General features: G+C 33.3%; 2 protein-coding genes across 12 annotated transcripts in view; both read right to left on the bottom strand.

Annotated features, from left to right (window-relative positions):
* LOC145327301 (ceramide phosphoethanolamine synthase-like) overlaps positions 1 to 3,807 on the bottom strand; it is a 34,427-nt gene extending 30,620 nt beyond the window's left edge. For all 6 annotated transcript variants that reach the window (XM_080170924.1, XM_080170928.1, XM_080170927.1 and 3 more), the window contains exon 1: positions 3,725 to 3,807. In XM_080170924.1, the coding sequence (XP_080027050.1) occupies positions 3,725 to 3,774 (50 nt within the window). In that variant the 5' untranslated portion in view covers positions 3,775 to 3,807. The remainder of the gene's footprint in view (positions 1 to 3,724) is intronic.
* A 7-nt stretch (positions 3,808 to 3,814) lies between these two features.
* Positions 3,815 to 22,611, bottom strand: part of LOC145327302 (structure-specific endonuclease subunit EME1-like) — a 19,021-nt gene continuing 224 nt past the window's right edge. The window contains exons 2-17 of one of the 6 annotated variants that reach the window (XR_013882143.1): positions 22,272 to 22,371; positions 22,044 to 22,123; positions 21,448 to 21,651; positions 12,539 to 12,605; positions 11,945 to 12,015; positions 11,550 to 11,579; positions 11,110 to 11,200; positions 10,055 to 10,136; positions 8,187 to 8,233; positions 7,551 to 7,655; positions 6,877 to 6,971; positions 6,431 to 6,516; positions 5,813 to 5,892; positions 5,489 to 5,572; positions 4,590 to 5,000; positions 3,815 to 4,147 (exon numbers count right to left, since the gene is read on the bottom strand). Coding sequence is in view for 5 of the 6 variants with exons in the window: in XM_080170932.1 (XP_080027058.1) it covers positions 4,922 to 5,000; positions 5,489 to 5,572; positions 5,813 to 5,892; positions 6,431 to 6,516; positions 6,877 to 6,971; positions 7,551 to 7,655; positions 8,187 to 8,233; positions 10,055 to 10,136; positions 11,110 to 11,200; positions 11,550 to 11,579; positions 11,945 to 12,015; positions 12,539 to 12,605; positions 21,448 to 21,651; positions 22,044 to 22,123; positions 22,272 to 22,371 (1,301 nt within the window). In the remaining variant the exon portion in view is untranslated. The other 5 variants (XM_080170932.1, XM_080170933.1, XM_080170931.1 and 2 more) reach the window with 5 other exon arrangements.

Genomic DNA, 22,611 nt, shown 5'->3' with positions numbered 1-22,611 from the left:
TATTCTCTGTACATACAGGGTGGGCTAGGTGTCCCAGGTCACTATGTATCAACCATTCTTTAAATATAAATATTCTCTGTAAAGTGTACATACAGGGTGGGCTAGGTGTCCTAGGTCACTATGTATCAACCATTCTCTAAATATAAATATTCTCTGTACATACAGGGTGGGCTAGGTGTCCTAGGTCACTATGTATCAACCATTCTCTAAATATAAATATTCTCTGTACATACAGGGTGGGCTAGGTGTCAAAGGTCACTATGTATCAACCATTCTCTAAATATAAATAAATATTCTCTGTACATACAGGGTGGGCTAGGTGTCCCAGGTCACTATGTATCAACCATTCTTTAAATATAAATATTCTCTGTAAAGTGTACATACAGGGTGGGCTAGGTGTCCTAGGTCACTATGTATCAACCATTCTCTAAATATAAATATTCTCTGTACATACAGGGTGGGCTAGGTGTCCTAGGTCACTATGTATCAACCATTCTCTAAATATAAATATTCTCTGTACATACAGGGTGGGCTAGGTGTCAAAGGTCACTATGTATCAACCATTCTCTAAATATAAATAAATATTCTCTGTACATACAGGGTGAGCTAGGTGTCCTAGGTCACTATGTATCAACCATTCTCTAAATATAAATATTCTCTGTACATACAGGGTGGGCTAGGTGTCCTAGGTCACTATGTATCAACCATTCTCTAATTATAAATATTCTCTGTACATACAGGGTGGGCTAGGTGTCCTAGGTCACTATGTATCAACCATTCTCTAAATATAAATATTCTCTGTACATACAGGGTGGGCTAGGTGTCCTAGGTCACTATGTATCAACCATTCTCTAAATATAAATATTCTCTGTACATACAGGGTGGGCTAGGTGTCCTAGGTCACTATGTATCAACCATTCTCTAAATATAAATATTCTCTGTACATACAGGGTGGGCTAGGTGTCCTAGGTCACTATGTATCAACCATTCTCTAAATATAAATATTCTCTGTACATACAGGGTGGGCTAGGTGTCCTAGGTCACTATGTATCAACCATTCTCTAAATATAAATATTCTCTGTACAAACAGGGTGAGCTAGGTGTCCTAGGTCACTATGTATCAACCATTCTCTAAATATAAATATTCTCTGTACATACAGGGTGGGCTAGGTGTCCTAGGTCACTATGTATCAACCATTCTCTAAATATAAATATTCTCTGTACATACAGGGTGAGCTAGGTGTCCTAGGTCACTATGTATCAACCATTCTCTAAATATAAATATTCTCTGTACATACAGGGTGGGCTAGGTGTCCTAGGTCACTATGTATCAACCATTCTCTAATTATAAATATTCTCTGTACATACAGGGTGGGCTAGGTGTCCTAGGTCACTATGTATCAACCATTCTCTAAATATAAATATTCTCTGTACATACAGGGTGGGCTAGGTGTCCTAGGTCACTATGTATCAACCATTCTCTAAATATAAATATTCTCTGTACATACAGGGTGGGCTAGGTGTCAAAGGTCACTATGTATCAACCATTCTCTAAATATAAATAAATATTCTCTGTACATACAGGGTGGGCTAGGTGTCCCAGGTCGCTATGTATCAACCATTCTCTAAATATAAATATTCTCTGTACATACAGGGTGGGCTAGGTGTCCTAGGTCACTATGTATCTATATATTCTCTAAATATAAATATTCTCTGTACATACAGGGTGAGCTAGGTGTCCCAGGTCGCTATGTATCAACAATTCTCTAAATATAAATATTCTCTGTACATACAGGGTGGGCTAGGTGTCCTAGGTCACTATGTATCTATATATTCTCTAAATATAAATATTCTCTGTACATACAGGGTGGGCTAGGTGTCCCAGGTCACTATGTATCAACCATTCTCTAAATATAAATATTCTCTGTACATACAGGGTGGGCTAGGTGTCCTAGGTCACTATGTATCAACCATTCTTTAAATATAAATATTCTCTGTACATACAGGGTGGGCTAGGTGTCCTAGGTCACTATGTATCAACCATTCTCTAAATATAAATATTCTCTGTACATACAGGGTGGGCTAGGTGTCCTAGGTCACTAGGTATGTATAAACCATTCTCTAAATATAAATATTCTCTGTACATACAGGGTGGGCTAGGTGTCCCAGGTCACTATGTATCAACCATTCTTTAAATATAAATATTCTCTGTAAAGTGTACATACAGGGTGGGCTAGGTGTCCTAGGTCACTATGTATCAACCATTCTCTAAATATAAATATTCTCTGTACATACAGGGTGGGCTAGGTGTCCTAGGTCACTATGTATCAACCATTCTCTAAATATACATATTCTCTGTACATACAGGGTGGGCTAGGTGTCCTAGGTCACTAGGTATGTATCAACCATTCTCTAAATATACATATTCTCTGTACATACAGGGTGGGCAAGGTGTCCTAGGTCACTAGGTATGTATCAACCATTCTCTAAATATACATATTCTCTGTACATACAGGCAAGGTGTCCTAGATCACTATGTATCAACCATTCTTTAAATATAAATATTCTCTGTACATACAGGGTGGGCTAGGTGTCCTAGGTCACTATGTATAAACCATTCTCTAAATATAAATATTCTCTGTACAAACAGGGTGGGCTAGGTGTCCCAGGTCACTATGTATCAACCATTCTCTAAAATAATTGGTAAAAAAGTGTGTATACTTCTTTAAGTTTTTCTGATTTTTCAAGATCTTATAAAGAGTACCCAAAGTTTTTAAAGTCAAACAATGCGAGGATGTTTTAATAAACTTTGGATACCAATATAATATAATTACAGTAAAATGTCCTCTCCTCAAATGATCACATGGGAATTGGTGGAATAGAAAGGCTTGTTAACAGATAGATAGATGGATGGATAGATGTACAAATAGATGGATTAATAAATAAGGAAATATGGATATATAGATGAATGATCAAACAGATGGATAAATGGATGGAAAGACAGATAGAAGGAAAGATAGATGAATGGATATATAGATGGATAGATAGACAGATGGATAAATGGATAGACAGATGGATAAGAGATGGATGGATAAATGGATAGACAGATGGATGGATAAATGGTGGGTTCTTAGATTGAAGGATAGATAGATGGATGGATAGATAGATTGATGAAAACTAGGGTTGGGCCGGATACTTTTTTGGCCGGATACCGGATATCCGGCTGATTTCAAATGCCGGATATCCGGTAACCGGCCGGATAGCCGGCCAACGCCGGATATCCGGCAAATATCCGGTTATCCGGCCAAATTACCGGATATCCGGCCGGATAACCGGCCAAATTACCAGATATTAAAGTAGTAAAAAAAAAATTTCTTCAGAAATCTTATATAAATTTACATAAAGTTAAACTTTTTCAGAAAAAATGTTCTTCTAGCTTCAATAATAAGAAAATTATACCTAGCCATTTAAGATTTTAAAAAGCAGAGATTTTTGGTGTAAAGTATAAAAAATTATAGAGCCGGATATCCGGCCGGATAGTTTCAATATCCGGTATCCTGCCGGATATTGAAAATGGCCGGATATCCGGCCCAACCCTAATGAAAACCTTACCTTACATCCTGTACGGACCAGGTGGTAACTGGTTTCACTTCCCAACTCATTTCCATAATCTATTTTCCAATTATGATAAACAAATTACCCCTACTTCCTAATTAAACCTTACCTGACATCCTGTACGGACCAAGTGGTAACTGGTTTTACTTCCCAACTCATTTCAATAATCTTTAGTTCTCACTCATTGTTTTAATTAAAATCTGAAAATTGTCAACATTTCAGATTTCCTTCATCACAGTAATAATTTTCAGGTACGTTAAATATGAATTCTTTTCTAGTATGGCTTTGAATCGATTAATATACGCTGGATTAGAACCGATTCTCAGCCATACTGAAAAATCATGTATAGCATCGTAATACTAACAATTTTTCACAAATAATTAAATAAAATTCATAAAATAAAAATAACTGTTTTGTTAGCCCGGGCTTTCGGCCCCTCGGGGTTATAAAACTGGTTTTAATATTACATTTGTTACTTGTTAACTATAATTTAAGATCACTTTTCATTACATAGTTTTTCACAAATTGCCTACTACATAGCATAGAACCCCCATCCCACTTTATATTTAAACTAGCGGCTACGCCCCTAGAGGCCTCTAGTGGCACTTTGAATGTTTTTTTTTACTTGAAATATCTAATTAGAGAAATAATTGGTTTATGTTTCGTTCAAGTCTCTTTTTTTAGAGGGGTATTTTTTTCTAGGGGCGATTTCTCTTGGGAGGATGGTGGTACCCTCCCCCAAAATAGTTATAAACCTTCCCGGGACCTGAGAAGCTACCCTGTTAAGGAGAACTCGATCGGTTCATCGGTTAGTGAGATCCTTCGGTACAAACACACAGACAAATAGACATCCTGTTACTTTAGTATAAGGATGATATATTGAAAATAAATGGATGGTTGTTCATCTTGTGTTTGTTTCAATTCATTCAAAAAGTTAGAAGGGGAGGAGTGGGGGTTCTGTTCCCACTAGGCACTTTGAGGGAAAGCACTGTTATGTATGGTATAACTTTGATTATCACAAAGTGTTAATAACCTTTTTCCAGTCTGGCTTCAAAACCGATTAATGTCCCCTAGATTAGAACCAGTTTTCTACCATACTGAAAAATCATCGTATTACAGACAATTTTCCACGAATATTAAAATAGAAATCATACAATAAAAACCAGTTTTACTAGCCCATGCCTTCGGTTGCTCGGGACTAACAAAATAGCTTTTATTATTTTCTATTTTAATATTCGTGGAAAGCTGTCTATAATACGATGCGATAAATAACAATTATCACATTTAGTTTTTATCACTTTTTTATTTATTTATTTAGTAAAGAAAGAGGATCACTCGTAGTAAAGGCACAATATATCTTTCTACTTATTTCATCTCCAAGTCTCCTAAAATAAGCCCCTGGATTAGAACCAGTTATCTGCCATACTGAAAAATCAGGTACTGTCATATTTAGTTTTTATTTATTTAGTAAAGAAAGAGGGTCACTTGTGGTGAAGGCACAATATATCTTTTTACTAATTTCATCTCCAAGTCTCCAAAAATAACAAGGATGACAACATACATAAAAGCAAAGATTGTAAAATTAGAAAGTCAGACAAACGAGCATTAACAAATATGGAGAAAAGTATTCAACATTATTTAGAAGTTTAAACAAAAATTCGCTATAATTATATCTAAAAAGTTCCTAAAGTAGTTAAGCCAACGTATAGGAAAACGTAAGCATAAAACTTTGGGGACTATAGTAACATATAATAATCAGCCCAATGTCCCCTCCCTCCCTTTAAATAACTACCTGGTACCGCCTACAATGGTATCTACTCTTCTAATTTCAATATTTGCCAAAAATAATAATTCTCTATAATAGGATAAATACCTTGTACCACCAACTATAGTATCTACTCTTCTAATTTCAATATTAGCCAACAATAGTTCTGCTTCTTTATGGCTGGAACAGTTTCTAAATTAAATTGATATTTGTAATGGATATAGAATATATGTGGATATATTGACAGGGGAATATTTTTCGTCAATTTAGCTTGCTATTTCCTCGGTCATTTATTGGTCAGTTCGTTCATCCATTCGTAGGAAGGGAGGCAATTAGTAAATGGAAGTGCGTTATTTTAGCCCGCTACAAGTTTCACTTTATTAGAGTACATGAAAATCTGGTGCAACATCCAAGTAATAATATATAGATTACCTATAAGCCTCTATAAGCAGAGAAGGTGATGGGTATCTCATAACTATAGCATTTGCTCTTTCTAGTGACATAGTTGTAACCTAGAATTAATTAAATCTTTTTACAGAAACAAACATTAAATTTTAAAATAATAATTTGTTTTTAACACTGCAGTATATTTTAAAAAAATGTAAAGCATCGTAATACAGACAATTTTTCACGAATATTAAAATAAAAATCATAGGATAATACGAATTTTGTCAGCCTAAACATTTGATTTTATATCTGCGGAAAGCTGTCTATAATACGATGTGATAAATAAATATCTAACTATAAACAAAATAGGTATAATATGTTAGTGAAAACCTGCATTAGTACTTGTTTCCAGTATTCCAGTAAATTTTTTGGTGATATTGAATCCTTTACATCCACATGGCTTAGAACCGGTTCTAATCCAGCGGATATTAATCGGTTTCGTAGCTATACTGGAAAAATTATTATACCTGCATTAGAACTTGTTTCCAGTATTCTAGTAAATTCTTTGGTGATATTGAATCCTTTACATCCACATGGCTTAGAACCGGTTCTAATCCAGCGGATATTAATCGGTTTCGTAGCCATACCGGAAAATTATTATACCTGCATAAGAACTTGTTTCCAGTATTCTAGTAAATTCTTTGGTGATATTGAATCCTTTACATCCGCTTTTGCATAAAATTCAAATCCTGAACAGAAAAAAATTATATGTTTGTGTAATTTCTAATTTTTAAAAGCGAACATTTCTACATATAGGGTTTATACAGCTCTTTTAGATAATTTAGGCAAGTTAGACTTGTCCTATCGACTGTAAACTTAACATTCTGATTGCTGAAATGGTTTGGTATAATTTATAAAGTGTAGTAATTCTTAATTAAGTACAAGAAAGTCCATAAGTTATTTTTTAGCTTTTATAAAAACAATATTTATATCACCTAATCCTATTCAATTAATTTCTGAAATACATTTGGAAGTATTTGTATAAAACTTTGAGTACCAGTGTTATTTACTGTCTTCACCCTTCCTAAAAATTGTGGACTTTAAATTACCTGCTGAATTAGAAATATTCTTTTTAAGTTTTTCTGGGGCCTCGGCCACTGCTCTTGTGTGATGAAAAACCATTCCAGCACAATCCTTCCAGCCCCTACAACACATATAATTCAGGGATCTAAAGGGATAAGACAATTGATAATGATTTGATGTACATCCCTAATGATGATACACAAACCTAACCCTTCTGTAGATTGTAATTGGTGGTTGAAACGTTTTGTCACTCAACTTCATGAACTAACCAATCAAATACAATAAAAGTGCTCAATGTTGTTTAACCCAACGAATAAGAAAACATTACTATAAAACTTTGGGGACTAGTGTAATAAACAGTCCAATGTCCCCTCCCTCGCTGACTTTAAAATCTTACTTTGAAGAATCTTTATCAAAAGTTGGTAGTCCATAACAGAATCAATGAACAGAGACATCCTGTTACTTTTATATAAGGATTAACATTAAAAATATTAAGAAGAAGATAGATCATAAAATGCTACCTTGAGGCACACCACTATCCACTTCTAATAGTTCTATATCAGCATTACCAATATTTTTAAATAGACCAAGCCTTACAAGTTGAGTTCTATAGGAAAAATAAGATTCAAACCAACTAAGCATATTATCATGAATTTACAAAGCTTCATTAAAGAACAATATTATAACATTAAAATCTTACTTTGAAGTATCTTTATCAAAAGTTCTGTAGTCCATAACAGAATCAATGGACAGTGAGAGCAAAGCTTCTTGAAACAGATAATCCGACACTCGGTTCCCATTCCTTCTAAAAGATAAAAACATCTGTATGCCAGCTATTATTTTTACCAAGATTTTAAGGGATAAGACAATGAACGATAAATTGACATAAATCCGCAAATAATGAATGCAAAATTACCCTACTTTAGAATGAAATCATACCTAGGTTGAAAAGTTTGACACTGCAAGTACGAAAACTAAACAATCAAAATTCAATGAAAGTACCCAAAAAGTTTAGAGCCTACGAATTCGATATCCTGTTTATAAAACTTTGGTAAAGACAGTGTAATATATGTATATCTAGTCTATTATTCCCTCCCTCCCTGCAATTTTCTCGACACATTTTACCCATGATAATGCGGCAATAGAAAAATCTTATGCGTAAAAATAACTTTTAAAGAAAAAAATATTTTTTTAGTTTAGTTTTAATAATGTCACAGGTGATATGTATTATGCAGAGGCTTAGCAAATGTCTAAAATTTGTATAGGTGTAGTTGTTCCAAATATTTACAACAATGAAATATATAAAATATATAAAATACAAAAATATGAAATCTACCTTATATTTACAGATTCTCCTCTAACTGCAGCTTTTTTAGCACGTTCCTAAATCAATATTTTAATATATACTAGCGGCTACGCCCCTAGAGGCCTCCCCCCTCATTTTTAATTTTAGTTAAAAAATAAAAAGCTTTTAGGAGGGAGGGGGGGGATTTTTCATTTTTTGAGGGGGTTTGGGGTGTCTCGCCCCCCAAGAAAATAGTTATAAACCTTCCCAGGACCTATGAGAAGCTACCCTGTTGAGGAGAACCCGATCGGTTCAGCGGTTAGCGAGATCCTTTGGTACAAACAAACACACAAACACACAGACCCACATCATGTTACTTTATTATAAGGATTTATTGGTACCTATACATTTTTAACAAGTGTTTTTAATTAAGATTACAATTTTTCAGATCTAAGGAAAGGTAAAGTCCAAGGCTCGGAAGTCGCGCGTCAGCCGCGACTAAAGTCTAAAATTAATCCCGTTTGAATGCTTTGACAATATTTTTGAACGGAGAAATTGCTATGTTAAGACTTCCGACTAATTTTTAAACTTTTAAAAGATTGATTTCCCTGAGGCTTATTAGATGGCTGACGATCTGCTGCTAAGCACTTATATTTACACTTTCTTTTGCACCAGTTTAAGTATGCAGTATTGTCATTCACAGAGATTAGATAAAACTAAAAGTATGTTTCTCAAATTACATCTAGTGTGCATTATAGCATAAACAAATATGAATCATTCACTAAGATATTGATTACATATATTAACCCTTTACAGTCGGGCCCCTTGCCGCACCTTAATCGGTCGGGGGGGGGGGGGGGCGTTCAACGCCCCCCCTTATTATCTCAGTTCCTATTAGAGCTAGAGGGCTAAATTTTTTTGTGCAAGTCCATGGTTTGATAATGAATTTCCGACCTTTTATAAGTCTAAGTCAATTTTCGCTTCCTTCACCCTTTTATTTAACAACCTTTGTTTTTAGGTATTTTTTTACTTAAAAATTTCAAACGGCTGTAACTTTCTTATTTTTGAAGCTAGAAGAATTTTTTTTTTCCAGAAAATGTTTATTTTTATGTAAATTTTACATTAGAAATATCAAATATAAGTTTCAGCGGCCGCAGCTGTACTTGGCAGCTGCCAGCTGCCGCAGTCGGCGGGAAAACGGCGGCGGATCTTCATGAAATTTTAATACGTTATGTAGACATGTAAGAAAAGCTTAAGTATAAATTTGAAGTCTCTAAGTCAAAAATTACGGCCACAGGAGCCTTTTAAAGATTTCTGGAGACCTGGAGGATCAGGACCTGCAGGATCATACCTGGAACCTGAAAGTGACTTGAACACCTGTATTTCATATAAGGATGTACTACTAGAGGATTTTTTAGTATTTTGGTATGATAAAATGCTTTGTTTTAGTCAAAAAAAATTTTTTGCTCTTTACCTGGATGACCCTGCCAGGTTTGCTGGCATCCTGTGCCCGCCAGGATGGAGATATTCAAAAAATTCCAACTCTCAGTTATGTGTCATACCCATACTTAAAAAGTCAAGCAGTTTGGGCTCTTTATCTTTCACACACAGAAAATGAGATAGAAAAAACCGGATGGGGCGCCCCCCCCCCCCCCCCCCCGACCGTTAAGGGTTAAGTATGAAATTTACCAAGGATCTTCAGGGATAAGACAATGAAAAAGTTTAAAAATTTTGACAATGGCAATTTTTAATCAACTTTTCAGGTACCCATAGTTTTAAAGCTAATGAATACGAAAGTGGTTTTTAAAAAAAGTTTGGACACCAATACAATTTACAGTCCAATGTCCCCTCCCTGCCCGTAGTAATTTCCTCAGAAATTAAGGTAAATAACAGAAAAGTTTCGCTAATAAAAATTTAACCTGGGCATTTTTGTCAGCTTTGAGATATGAATTGTAATTGTACACAACCAAGGTCAATTGATGATGTTCTCCGTAAAGGGATCTAAATATTAATACTTTGATGTTGCACCAGATTTCATGTACGATTTCCCCCTTCCAGCCCCTTTACCCCATCGGTAATATCCTTATAGAAATTTTTTTTTTATTTTGAAAATTTGAGTACCCTCCCCCCCTTTCCCCCCCCCACCCCCCGACAGCGAACTATAAACTCTGGCCGCAGCGCTCGGCTCCCTAGCCTGCTTAGTCGCAGCGCTCGGCCCCCTTGCCTGCCTAGACGCAGCGCTCGGCTCCCTAGCCTATAACCTAACCTAAAATAGTTATTCGCTGTCGGGGGGGGAGGGGGTTACTCAAATTTTCAAAATTGAAAAAAAAAATTTAAGAGGATAACGCCACCCCATCTTCTCCTCTCCTGATGGATGAACGAGCTGACCTATAAATAAGGCCCACATTAGCAAGCTAAATCTACAAAAAAAAAATTCTCTGTCAATATATCTACGTACTAGCGGCTACTCCCCTAGAGGCCTCTAGGGGCACTTGAGGAGGAGAGTTGAATTTGATAATTCAATTTCTTATTTTGGATTTTAAAAGAAAAAGTTAAAAAAAATTTACGTTTGATGTTTACTTTTCGTTGAACTCTCTTTCTAAAATTGGTAAATTTAAAAAAAATTTAATTTCTCTAGGGAGGGTGGTGGTACCCTCCCCCAAAATAGTTATAAACCTTCCCGGGACATATGAGAATCTACCCTGTTAAGGAGAACCCAATCGGTTCAGCGGTTAGCGAGATCCTTCGGTACACACAGACACACAGACAGATACACAGAAAAACATCCTGTTACTTTAGTATAAGGATATCATGTATCCATTAACACAACGCCTGTGCTTTTTGTGGAAGCTTCGTCATCCAATATCTTATTTTCTTCATCTAATTATGGAGTTTTATGGCAAAGAAAATTTTTTTGGTTTACTTAAAACTAAAAATTTATATTTTCTTGATCTATCTATCTATTTATATTTACTTGATACTCTGAGCCCAAGTTTGAAAGGTATCATCCAGTATCTTGGCTGCTAGTTCATCCGCAGAGGCAAATAACAGGGTTCTCTGTTCATCTAAAGTATAAACAAGGATGACAATATTGAAGACCAAGACGAACAGCCAAATGAGTAAGATTGAGTAAGAGTACATGCTTTTTGTTCATGAAAATCTTTAAACACAAACTAAATAATTCATACATATGTCAGAAAGACAGGTGAAACATGTCATTGTAAATTATGTATTTGATTGGTACAGCGAATCTTCCCAAAAAAATTTAACTTAATATCTTAAAACACATATCCCTCTTCATGTTTCTAACTGACAGCAAACGAAAAGACTTAGATTTGGAATTATAGATTAGCTTCGCTAATAAAAAGTTTGTTCTTATATGTTCTTGTTTTTTTAGAATCAAAATAGATTTACCTATCCACCGTTCTTGAAATTGTGGCATCCCTAAAAAAATTATCGTAAAATAATTTTTTAGCAGCGATGCTATGTGGTAAGTGTTTTTTTTATGGTAGCTATTTAAGATATACTGCTTATATTATTGGTTTAATATACCATTTACCATCTAGTAAACAATTTTTCAATGTATTAGTTATTCTATTTTTTAAAAGATTGGTTTCATGATTTATATTCTTTGTGATCACATATTCTCTCTCTTTCTTTTTTTATGACCCCTCACTTTAGCCATCCATGATTTCTTTGTGCTTCTTTACTTATAGACGTTGTCATCCTTGTTTTAAAAAAAGAAGTTTTTTTTAGGAATGTTATAAACATATTATACTTAATTTGTGTCCATTGGACTATAGATATACCTCCAATATCATTTAGGTAGAGAACCTTTCTCTTCCAAGTCAGTGTTGATGGTACATTTTGATTTTCAACCCTACATAAAATTACCAATCAATCCTTGATGTGTAAAAACAAAGGAAAATTAGAACCAGTTAGACCAAAAACAACCTGGAGGAGAAAACTCGTACATAAACTTTAAACAGAGAAAATATCAACTCTCAGAGATGCGCGCCTTTAAAATACCATTTGTAAACCATTGTGCGTGGCGTATGCTTTACTTGCGAATAAAAGGCAATGGTAGTATTCAAATTAATTTATTCGTTTCTATATGTTTATCAAAAGAAATTTTATTAAAATCAAAATAAAATAGGCGGTTTTACTCAAAGTTACTAGTCGAGCACAAAACCCCACCCCTCTTTTTTTTGGAAGTTGAAAATACTGATATGGTGGTAGCTTCTCGTTTATTTGTTTATTCCTTAATTTAGGCCATGTTAGGTTAGATTACATTGGGAAATGGGTAGCCTAAAGTGGTGACGCAAAGGAATAATTTATCGCATCTTATTATAGACAGCTTTCCGTGGATATTAATATTAGGGGAAAGCACAACATCTTTTTACCTGTATTGAAAAACTTCTTCAGGTTTTGAAGTTGGTGGATTTGTTAAAAAGTTTAAAATCTCAGAACCTAAAGTAAAGATAATGGATGTAGAATATACATGGATATTATGACAGGGGATAATTTATCACTTATTGGTCAGTTCGTTCATCCGATGGGAGGGGAAGTGATGGGGTAACGGGGGTGGATACGCGGAGTTATTTTAGCGAGCTACAAGTTTCACTTTATTAGAATGCATGGTAGTTTGGTGTAAGCTCCTATTAGTAATATATCCATTTACCTGGAGGAATTTAAACCACTTGTGGATCAATACAGATAAGCATATACTTGTTAACTTGATGTTTATCTAGACAGACACATTACTTTAGTAAGAAATTCTTACCTGCAGGACTAGAAACTACTTGTGGATCTATACAGACAAGCATATACTTGTTAACTTCATGTTTATCTAGACACAGACACATAGACATCCTGTTACTTTAGTAAGAAATTCTTACCTGGAGGACTAGAAACTACTTGTGGATCTATACAGACAAGCATATACTTGTTAACTTGATGTTTATCTAGACACATAGACATCCTGTTACTTTAGTAAGAAATTCTTACCTGCAGGACTAGAAACTACTTGTGGATCTATACAGACAAGCATATACTTGTTAACTTGATGTTTATCTAGACAGACACATACAGACATCCTGTTACTTTAGTAAGAAATTCTTACCTGGAGGACTAGAAACTACTTGTGGATCTATACAGACAAGCATATACTTGTTAACTTGATGTTTATCTACAGACACACAGACATCCTGTTACTTTAGTAAGAAATTCTTACCTGAAGGACTAGAAACTACTTGTGGATCTATACAGACAAGCATATACTTGTTAACTTGATGTTTATCTAGACACATAGACATCCTGTTACTTTAGTAAGAAATTCTTACCTGCAGGACTAGAAACTACTTGTGGATCTATACAGACAAGCATATACTTGTTAACTTGATGTTTATCTAGACAGACACATACAGACATCCTGTTACTTTAGTAAGAAATTCTTACCTGGAGGACTAGAAACTACTTGTGGATCTATACAGACAAGCATATACTTGTTAACTTGATGTTTATCTACAGACACACAGACATCCTGTTACTTTAGTAAGAAATTCTTACCAGCAGGACTAGAAACTACTTGTGGATCTATACAGACAAGCATATACTTGTTAACTTCATGTTTATCTATAGACACACAGACATCCTGTTACTTTAGTAAGAAATTCTTACCTGAAGGACTAGAAACTACTTGTGGATCTATACAGACAAGCATATACTTGTTAACTTCATGTTTATCTAGACAGACACACAGACATCCTGTTACTTTAGTAAGAAATTCTTACCTGGAGGACTAGAAACTACTTGTGGATCTATACAGACAAGCATATACTTGAAAAAGGATTCTTACCTTTAGAATAGAAAATAAAGAGACCACGATTTTGATTATTTAGATACGTTTTATATGTTTTAATTAGACAATAATAGAATATATAATTAAGATTGTGAACATTAACTTTAGCTAATTTGACATTAAGATTGTTCTAAAAGAATGCTTTAAAGTGTCTGAAAATATTACAAGTCAGTCATAATCAAATCAAACTATCCTTAAAAGCATAAAGATTACAAAATAAACTATTAATCACAACAAGAACAACATATTTATAATGATTACAATTCAGCTTTAACCCTTTCACATTGGAAGTCAAAGGACAATTGAATGTATGTACATGTAAACAAAAATCAGCTGATAGCAGAACATGATGCACATAAATGAATGCCGCGTAGGATATTGATGGGTTGAATGTCGTCTTTTGTGATGAAATGATATTATGAGATAGGTAATAATTTAAACAAATATAATTTTGTTACACTCCCGCAACAAAGATTTCATTACAATAGCGAACATCCTTTTTAAGCAGTTAGGTTATTCAATAAAACCCATACTGTTAATAACACCAATTATATATATATACATTATACTATTACAGTTAGGTTTTCATAAAACCTCTACTGAAAATAAGACTTATCATAATTATGATATTTAGTTAGGTTGTAATAAAACCTGTACTATAATAACATTAAATAACTCACACTTGCAGTTAGATTTATAATAAAACCTCTACTAACAAATAGATAGAAATACATTTTTATGGTTATATTGTTTAAAAAACCTTTACCATAAATTAATAATAGTGTAAATAACTTGGGAGATTTTCAGTTAGGTACCTAATAATCCCTTTACTGATAAAATTCTCTAAAAATTGTTAAAGTATTCTTTGTATCTATCCTCAGAATTAATAAAACTGGCATTTATTGAATTGAAACATCCAATTAAAACAAAATTTTTAAATTTTTTTTTTTATACTAAGGTAATCCTCAGAAAATCTTTAATGACAACTTAAACACAATGATTGAATATTATTACAATGAAATTAAAATCACAAATTATAAATTGATAGGTATTGAAATAAAGTAGATAAATCAGAATGCAACCAGATGGTGACAACTTTAAATCATTTCAACTCTTGAAACATTACATACAAACTCTCTGTCCTACATTAGGCTTAAATCCAGGAATGTATTTATCCAAACCTTTGAGGATTTCAGAGTCTGGTGGTTTTCCATGTGAATTAGTTAGACAAAACAATACAGAATAACATGGTCTTTCAGGATTAATCTTATTCATAGATTTACACCCTCTGCATAATAAAATCTTTGGAACAGATTTTATATTTGTGCATTTACCACCATGACATGAGAGAGAAGATTGGAGACAAACAGCACAGTATTTATATATGAAATCCTTCCTATGCTTAACTCTTTCCTGTGTTGAAAGATTGAGGAATTTAGAACACTCATTTACACTGTGATTGTGTCCAGAAATAATACAAGGAAATGATCTCTCACCAGCAGTTGGCTGCTTTGGTATGTTAACAGACTTTATCCTTTTGTGATAGGAGATACGTGACTCCTCGTCACAATTGGAATACTTTGAAGCAGAATTATCATGCTTTAAAATTCGATCATGAATTTTGAACTGAAATCTTACTGTATCCAACAGAACATTAAATGTTATTCTACCTTTAACATGAATAGAATCCTCTTTAATCATATCCATCTGCTTAAAGAATTTTCTCTTAGCATCAAAAGGCATGAGTTGTAAGAGTTCAAGTAAAAACTCTTGTGAAAAGATACATGCCTCAAACTCCTTTCAATGTTCAGAATTAGAAACTAGGAAAGAATTTATTGTTTCAAGAACAGCTTGAAACTTTCTGTAGTATGAAACTGAAACAACAGGATTGGAATGACTGTCAGGTATTGTTAGATCAAATAAAGGTTGGATAAGATTCATCAAAATAGGTTTGAGATCTCCATATTTGTGAATCAAGTAAGATTTAATAGCTTCATAATCATGCCTGTATCTTGTGACTTCTTCCTGATGAATTTTAACAAGATATTTGGAAAACAAAAATTCAGCTCTTTCAGCAGAATAGTCAAAGTCAATAGTTAAAGCCTCAAATTCATGAAAGAATCTGTAAATGTCAATATTAGGATCTGTAGAGAATTTACTCAAATTTCCATACAATTTTTGGCCTTGAGATTTCTTGAAGAGTTCCTTAGACAAGAAGAGATGTCTAATATCTATAGTCCAATTAATTGCATTCTTGACTACTTCAGCAACAGATAAAGCTAACTTAGCATCATGAAATTTGATATTGATGTAGTCTCTGAGAGAATGCTGAAGTGAAGATATTTGCCTATCTACAACAGGAACATGGCTATTGTGCAAATAGACCAAATAGGAATGAGACAATTCCTTACTGGGAGTAGAAATCAATAGATTGTTGAGAGAATACATCTCATCATTCAGAACTTTATTGATGATAGCAACATTCTTTATTCCTTTAGCCAAAGTTGGACTGCCAGTTGAATTGACTTTCACAAATTGAATAGAACAAGAACTATTGTCACAAGACAATGAAGACTCATCCTGAGCTTTAGGTATAGAGTTGGAAACAGTATTTCTGCAAGAAATTGCAGAATCCAAACTTTCAATCTTAGCAATATAATCATGAAGTTCATGTGAGTTTTGTATTAGATTGGTAGGAATGACATTTTCCTCTAAGGAATCAACTGCATTACTGTTTTCAATGTCAACTGAAAAATCAAGTTGAGTTTTCTTTGCAAGAGAGAGAAAAAGATGATTAGGACAGTTGACTAGCCACTCAAGTTTACTTTCCTCAATCTGAAGAATTAAAGCACAGCATTTTTTAATATGTGTAATAGATTTCATATTAAATGCTAATGCTTGAGCGAAATGTATCTTTACATTTAAATCTTCGTAAGATAGAAAATGGCTATCTAAATGAGAAGAATTTGAATATACACTGCCATATATTTCTAGTCTAGAAATAAGTTTTTCAGCATTGGCAAGAAACAAGTCCAATTCAGTAATAGTACAAATATCATTCAAGTCTAGAAGTGAAAGGTCAGAACTTGAAGCACCTGAATTACTCAATGAACATGTGCTGCTATAACCTGATTCAGATTCTTCAGGTATTAAGGGTAAAAAACTCAAATTTTTATATGACAACATGATTCAGTAATGATTATGCTTGAATAGGCAATTATTGAGAATGAAGATTCAGAATTAAATATTCAACAAAAACTGAACAAAGTATTTGATTAGGTAGTACAAGACTCCTTTATCAAAATACTTTATGCCACAAAATTTCTTGCAAGTTAATTGTAATCTGTACTGATAAAACAGAACTCTCCTTAAAAAGACAAAGAAAACAAAAAACAAAAGTTTAGTATCTGATACACACAAACTTTAACTCAATACAAAATAGTTAATCATACACACCAGTAGTGTACACTTAAATCATGATAGTGAATGATTTTAGGTTATATGTAATAACTTGGTAAGAAAAAATTAGTAGGAATGAGTTTTTTCCTTTCTCAGATATTCTTAATGTCAGAAATTACAATGACAAGGATGACAACATCCATAATTGGTATGAAAGTAAATGTTAGGAGATAAACAAGTACAATATTTCATAAAGTTTTTATTCCATCAATTAAACTGTGAACTTACAATCATTTGTACATAGCTAATTCTCTTAAACATACAAGTAAGAAAATATTTTAGCGTTTGATTTTGTCACAACAATTTTATAGGGAGTTATGACCCTTATATGAAGGCTCCACCCCTATAAATTAGGTAAATAGACTTGAAGAGCTCCACACTTAGAAATAAAGAGGGAGAAGAAATGCTATGCCTTTTATCTATATTGGGTTGGAGATTATATGATATTACCAAACTATTTTGTCCTTGCCTAACAAAGCAAATAATAAATAATTTGGGAGGTATGTTAAACCATGACTTTCCTTCTGAGAAGTAGAAGGGAGCAATAAAAATGATTTCAAACTAGTTTATACAAACTATTAAATCATTTGAAGGGTAGAATTATGAATAATAATTGGGAATAAAATATTTCCCCTATTAAATATTCAAACTGAATACTATGTTTGAAATAAATCAATAAGTATATATAAACTATTATTTAATATTTCACTGACTCCACCTATAAGTGAAGAGGGGAAATAAAGAGAAGTATGTTACCACAATTAGCTCCGCCTATGAAGAGGGTAGGAGAATGTGAAAAGGGGTTACAAACCCTTTCTAATGAAATACCTTTTTTTTTAATAAAAGGGGGAGGAGTAGAAAATCCCTTGGAGTATGGATAGCTTCTCTAAAATATCTGAAAATAGAAATTACGCAAAGATGACGCAAATGACGTTTTTTAAAAATGAAATTTTTTTTTATAATAATAGCTAATAAAACAAATTTCAAGCATAACTTTTATCCTACTAAAAATTTCCAGTATGGCTTCAGAACCGATTAAGATCCCCTGGATTGGAACCAGTTCTCAACAATACTGAAAAGTCATGTATAGCATCGTATTATAGACAATTTTCGCGAATTTTATAATAAAAATCATAAAATTAATACCTACCAGTTTTGTTAGCCCGGGGCTTAGAGAAGCTATCTATAATACTAATCGAAAATTACTATTATCCTTATCCATTTATATAAAGTAGTATAGTTTTTTGTTTTTATTTACTTCTGGCTGTACGTTGTTACATATTTAATAGTTATATAAGGTAGTAATTAACAATAAATTAGTAACGGCAATTTACAATTTAAATTTGTTGAACTGTAGCAACATATTTAAAGAACTTTGAAGGGGTGTATCCAGAAATTTCTGGTTCATGTACAATGAAAATAGGGGAGGGGTAAACGGGTTTGAAAAGATCCTTAATATCTGAGATCGAGATCTTCCTTCATCGGAGTATGTTACTAAGTAACGATGTAACAAAATGAGCAAAACAAAACCTTTCAATAGATTATCCCTTTTCTATGACACAAAAAAGGGGATGAAAGGGAGGCAGGAATGGGTTGTAATAAAACCCCTTTCCAAAAGAACTTAACTTCCACCCTGAGAAGGAGGGGGAAGGGGAGAAATGGATTTAGACTAACCCTTTTTGAATTTTAATCCCTTAGTTACTACACTATAATAACTGTAGTAGGGATTAGAAGTACTCTAATGAGCTTTGAAAGTTTGGTGATTTTATTAACAATGGATATATGTACTATTAACACTAACCTGAAATGTTATGTAACAAGTAACATAAGAAATCACCACTGTATAATGACACCAATTAGCAGTACATTTTAATTCACTTGTTGAAAAAATTAAGTTGAAATTAAATGCCTTGCCTTTGAAAGAAAGAATTGAATTAACGTAAAAAACACGCACACGTTTTTTAATGAAAATCGCTAATAAATTCTTTTAGAACTGAAAAAGGATTCTTACCTTTAGAATAGAAAATAAAGAGACCACGATTTTGATTATTTAGATACGTTTTATATGTTTTAATTAGACAATAATAGAATATATAATTAAGATTGTGAACATTAACTTTAGCTAATGTGACATTAAGATAGTTCTAAAAGAATGCTTTAAAGTGTCTGAAAATATTACAAGTCAGTCATAATCAAATCAAACTATCCTTAAAAGCATAAAGATTACAAAATAAACTATTAATCACAACAAGAACAACATATTTATAATGATTACAATTCAGCTTTAACCCTTTCACATTGGAAGTCAAAGGACAATTGAATGTATGTACATGTAAACAAAAATCAGCTGATAGCAGAACATGATGCACATAAATGAATGCCGCGTAGGATATTGATGGGTTGAATGTCGTCTTTTGTGATGAAATGATATTATGAGATAGGTAATAATTTAAACAAATATAATTTTGTTACAATACTTGTTAACTTGATGTTTATCTAGACACACAGACATCCTGTTACTTTAGTAAGAAATTCTTACCTGGAGAACTAGAAACTACTTGTGGATCTATACAGACAAGCATATACTTGTTAACTTGATGTTTATCTAGACAGACACACAGACATCCTGTTACTTTAGTAAGAAATTCTTACCTGCAGGACTAGAAACTACTTGTGGATCTATACAGACAAGCATATACTTGTTAACTTGATGTTTATCTAGACAGACACACAGACATCCTGTTACTTTAGTAAGAAATTTTTACCTGGAGGACTAGAAACTACTTGTGGATCTATACAGACAAGCATATACTTGTTAACTTGATGTTTATCTACAGACACACAGACATCCTGTTACTTTAGTAAGAAATTCTTACCTGAAGGACTAGAAACTACTTGTGGATCTATACAGACAAGCATATACTTGTTAACTTGATGTTTATCTACAGACACACAGACATCCTGTTACTTTAGTAAGAAATTCTTACCTGAAGGACTAGAAACTACTTGTGGATCTATACAGACAAGCATATACTTGTTAACTTCATGTTTATCTAGACACAGACACATAGACATCCTGTTACTTTAGTAAGAAATTATTACCTGGAGGACTAGAAACTACTTGTGGATCTATACAGACAAGCATATACTTATTAACTTCATGTTTATCTATAGACACACAGACATCCTGTTACTTTAGTAAGAAATTCTTACCTGGAGGACTAGAAACTACTTGTGGATCTATACAGACAAGCAAATACTTGTTAACTTCATGTTTATCTAGACAGACACACAGACATCCTGTTACTTTAGTAAGAAATTCTTACCTGGAGGACTAGAAACTACTTGTGGATCTATACAGACAAGCATATACTTGTTAACTTGATGTTTATCTACAGACACACAGACATCCTGTTACTTTAGTAAGAAATTCTTACCTGGAGGACTAGAAACTACTTGTGGATCTATACATACAAGCATATACTTGTTAACTTGATGTTTATCTAGACACACACACACAGACATCCTGTTACTTTAGTAAGAAATTCTTACCTGAAGGACTAGAAACTACTTGTGGATCTATACAGACAAGCATATACTTGTTAACTTGATGTTTATCTAGACAGACACACAGACATCCTGTTACTTTAGTAAGAAATTCTTACCTGAAGGACTAGAAACTACTTGTGGATCTATACAGACAAGCATATACTTGTTAACTTCATGTTTATCTAGACAGACACACAGACATCCTGTTACTTTAGTAAGAAATTCTTACCTGCAGGACTAGAAACTACTTGTGGATCTATACAGACAAGCATATACTTGTTAACTTGATGTTTATCTAGACAGACACATTACTTTAGTAAGAAATTCTTACCTGCAGGACTAGAAACTACTTGTGGATCTATACAGACAAGCATATACTTGTTAACTTGATGTTTATCTAGACAGACACACAGACATCCTGTTACTTTAGTAAGAAATTCTTACCTGGAGGACTAGAAACTACTTGTGGATCTATACAGACAAGCATATACTTGTTAACTTCATGTTTATCTGTCTGCTTGGTAAATATTTTCTCTGCTTCTTTGTATTCCTTGCTGGGTTTGGCGGATTTTCCACTGGTTGCGCCCCCGCGTTTTTTAGCAGCTTTATTTTCAGTATTTATATTTGATGATTCATTTTTTCTCTTCCCTTAATAAATAGGTACTATTTAAGATTTTATTAAAAATAGCATGCTTTTGTAGTAGCTTGTATTATGAATCAACTTTTAAGTTATAGAAAAAGTTAGATATCAATCGAACTTTAAGTATTTTTATTTTACTTATTAAACAGTAGCGGCTACACCCCTAAAGGCCTCTAGGAGAAATTGAGGGAGGACGGGATAGCGACCCACTCTTTTTCAAATTCAGTCTTGAAAAGATATATTAACTTTTTTCAGGACCTATGAGAAGCAACACTGTAAAGGAAACCATACAAGAGGTTCAGCAGTTAGCGAGATCTTTCAGTACACACAGATTCTGTTACTTTAATATAATGATAGAAATAAAAGAAAGACGTAATTTAATATTTTAACAATTACCTACCTATTTGATTTGTTTTCATAGATTTCTTTTTAGGATCTAATACATTATCGATAGAAGACAGGATATTTTTCACTCGTTCACTAAAAGAAATATTAAATATTGATTGATATATTATTATTTGGAAGCTGCTTTTCATGTACTCTGATATAGTGAGGCTCGCAGCTGGCTAAAATAACGATAACCCCCATCATATAAATGAGAATAGCAACGATACTTTATAATTCATACCTCGTACTTTCCTCACTGTCTGATGGTTCATATGGAGGGGGTGGTGTTATAGATACTCTCCCAGTTATTTCAGTAAAAGAATCTGTATTTGTTTCATTTCCTAAATCATGAAAGATTAGAGTTCATCACATCGTATAAACAGGTTTCTGGGGATAGTAAAATCAAATATGTTAGGGTCAATGTGTGTTTTTTTGGCCTCGAGAGGCTAACAGGCCAGGTCATTAAAACAGGGCATAATTCAATGATTTTTATGCTATTATTTGTGGAAATGACTCTGAGAGGCGCAAAAGCTGGACCATTAAAACATGGATTAGACATATGATTTTTATCTTTTTTTATG

The sequence above is a fragment of the Acartia tonsa genome, chromosome 8 (assembly GCF_053477335.1).
Source record: "Acartia tonsa isolate MP-2025a chromosome 8, ASM5347733v1, whole genome shotgun sequence".
NCBI lineage: Eukaryota > Metazoa > Arthropoda > Copepoda > Calanoida > Acartiidae > Acartia > Acartia tonsa.
Note: the sequence above shows the minus strand (reverse complement) of the source record. Positions and strands in the feature narration are given on the sequence as shown.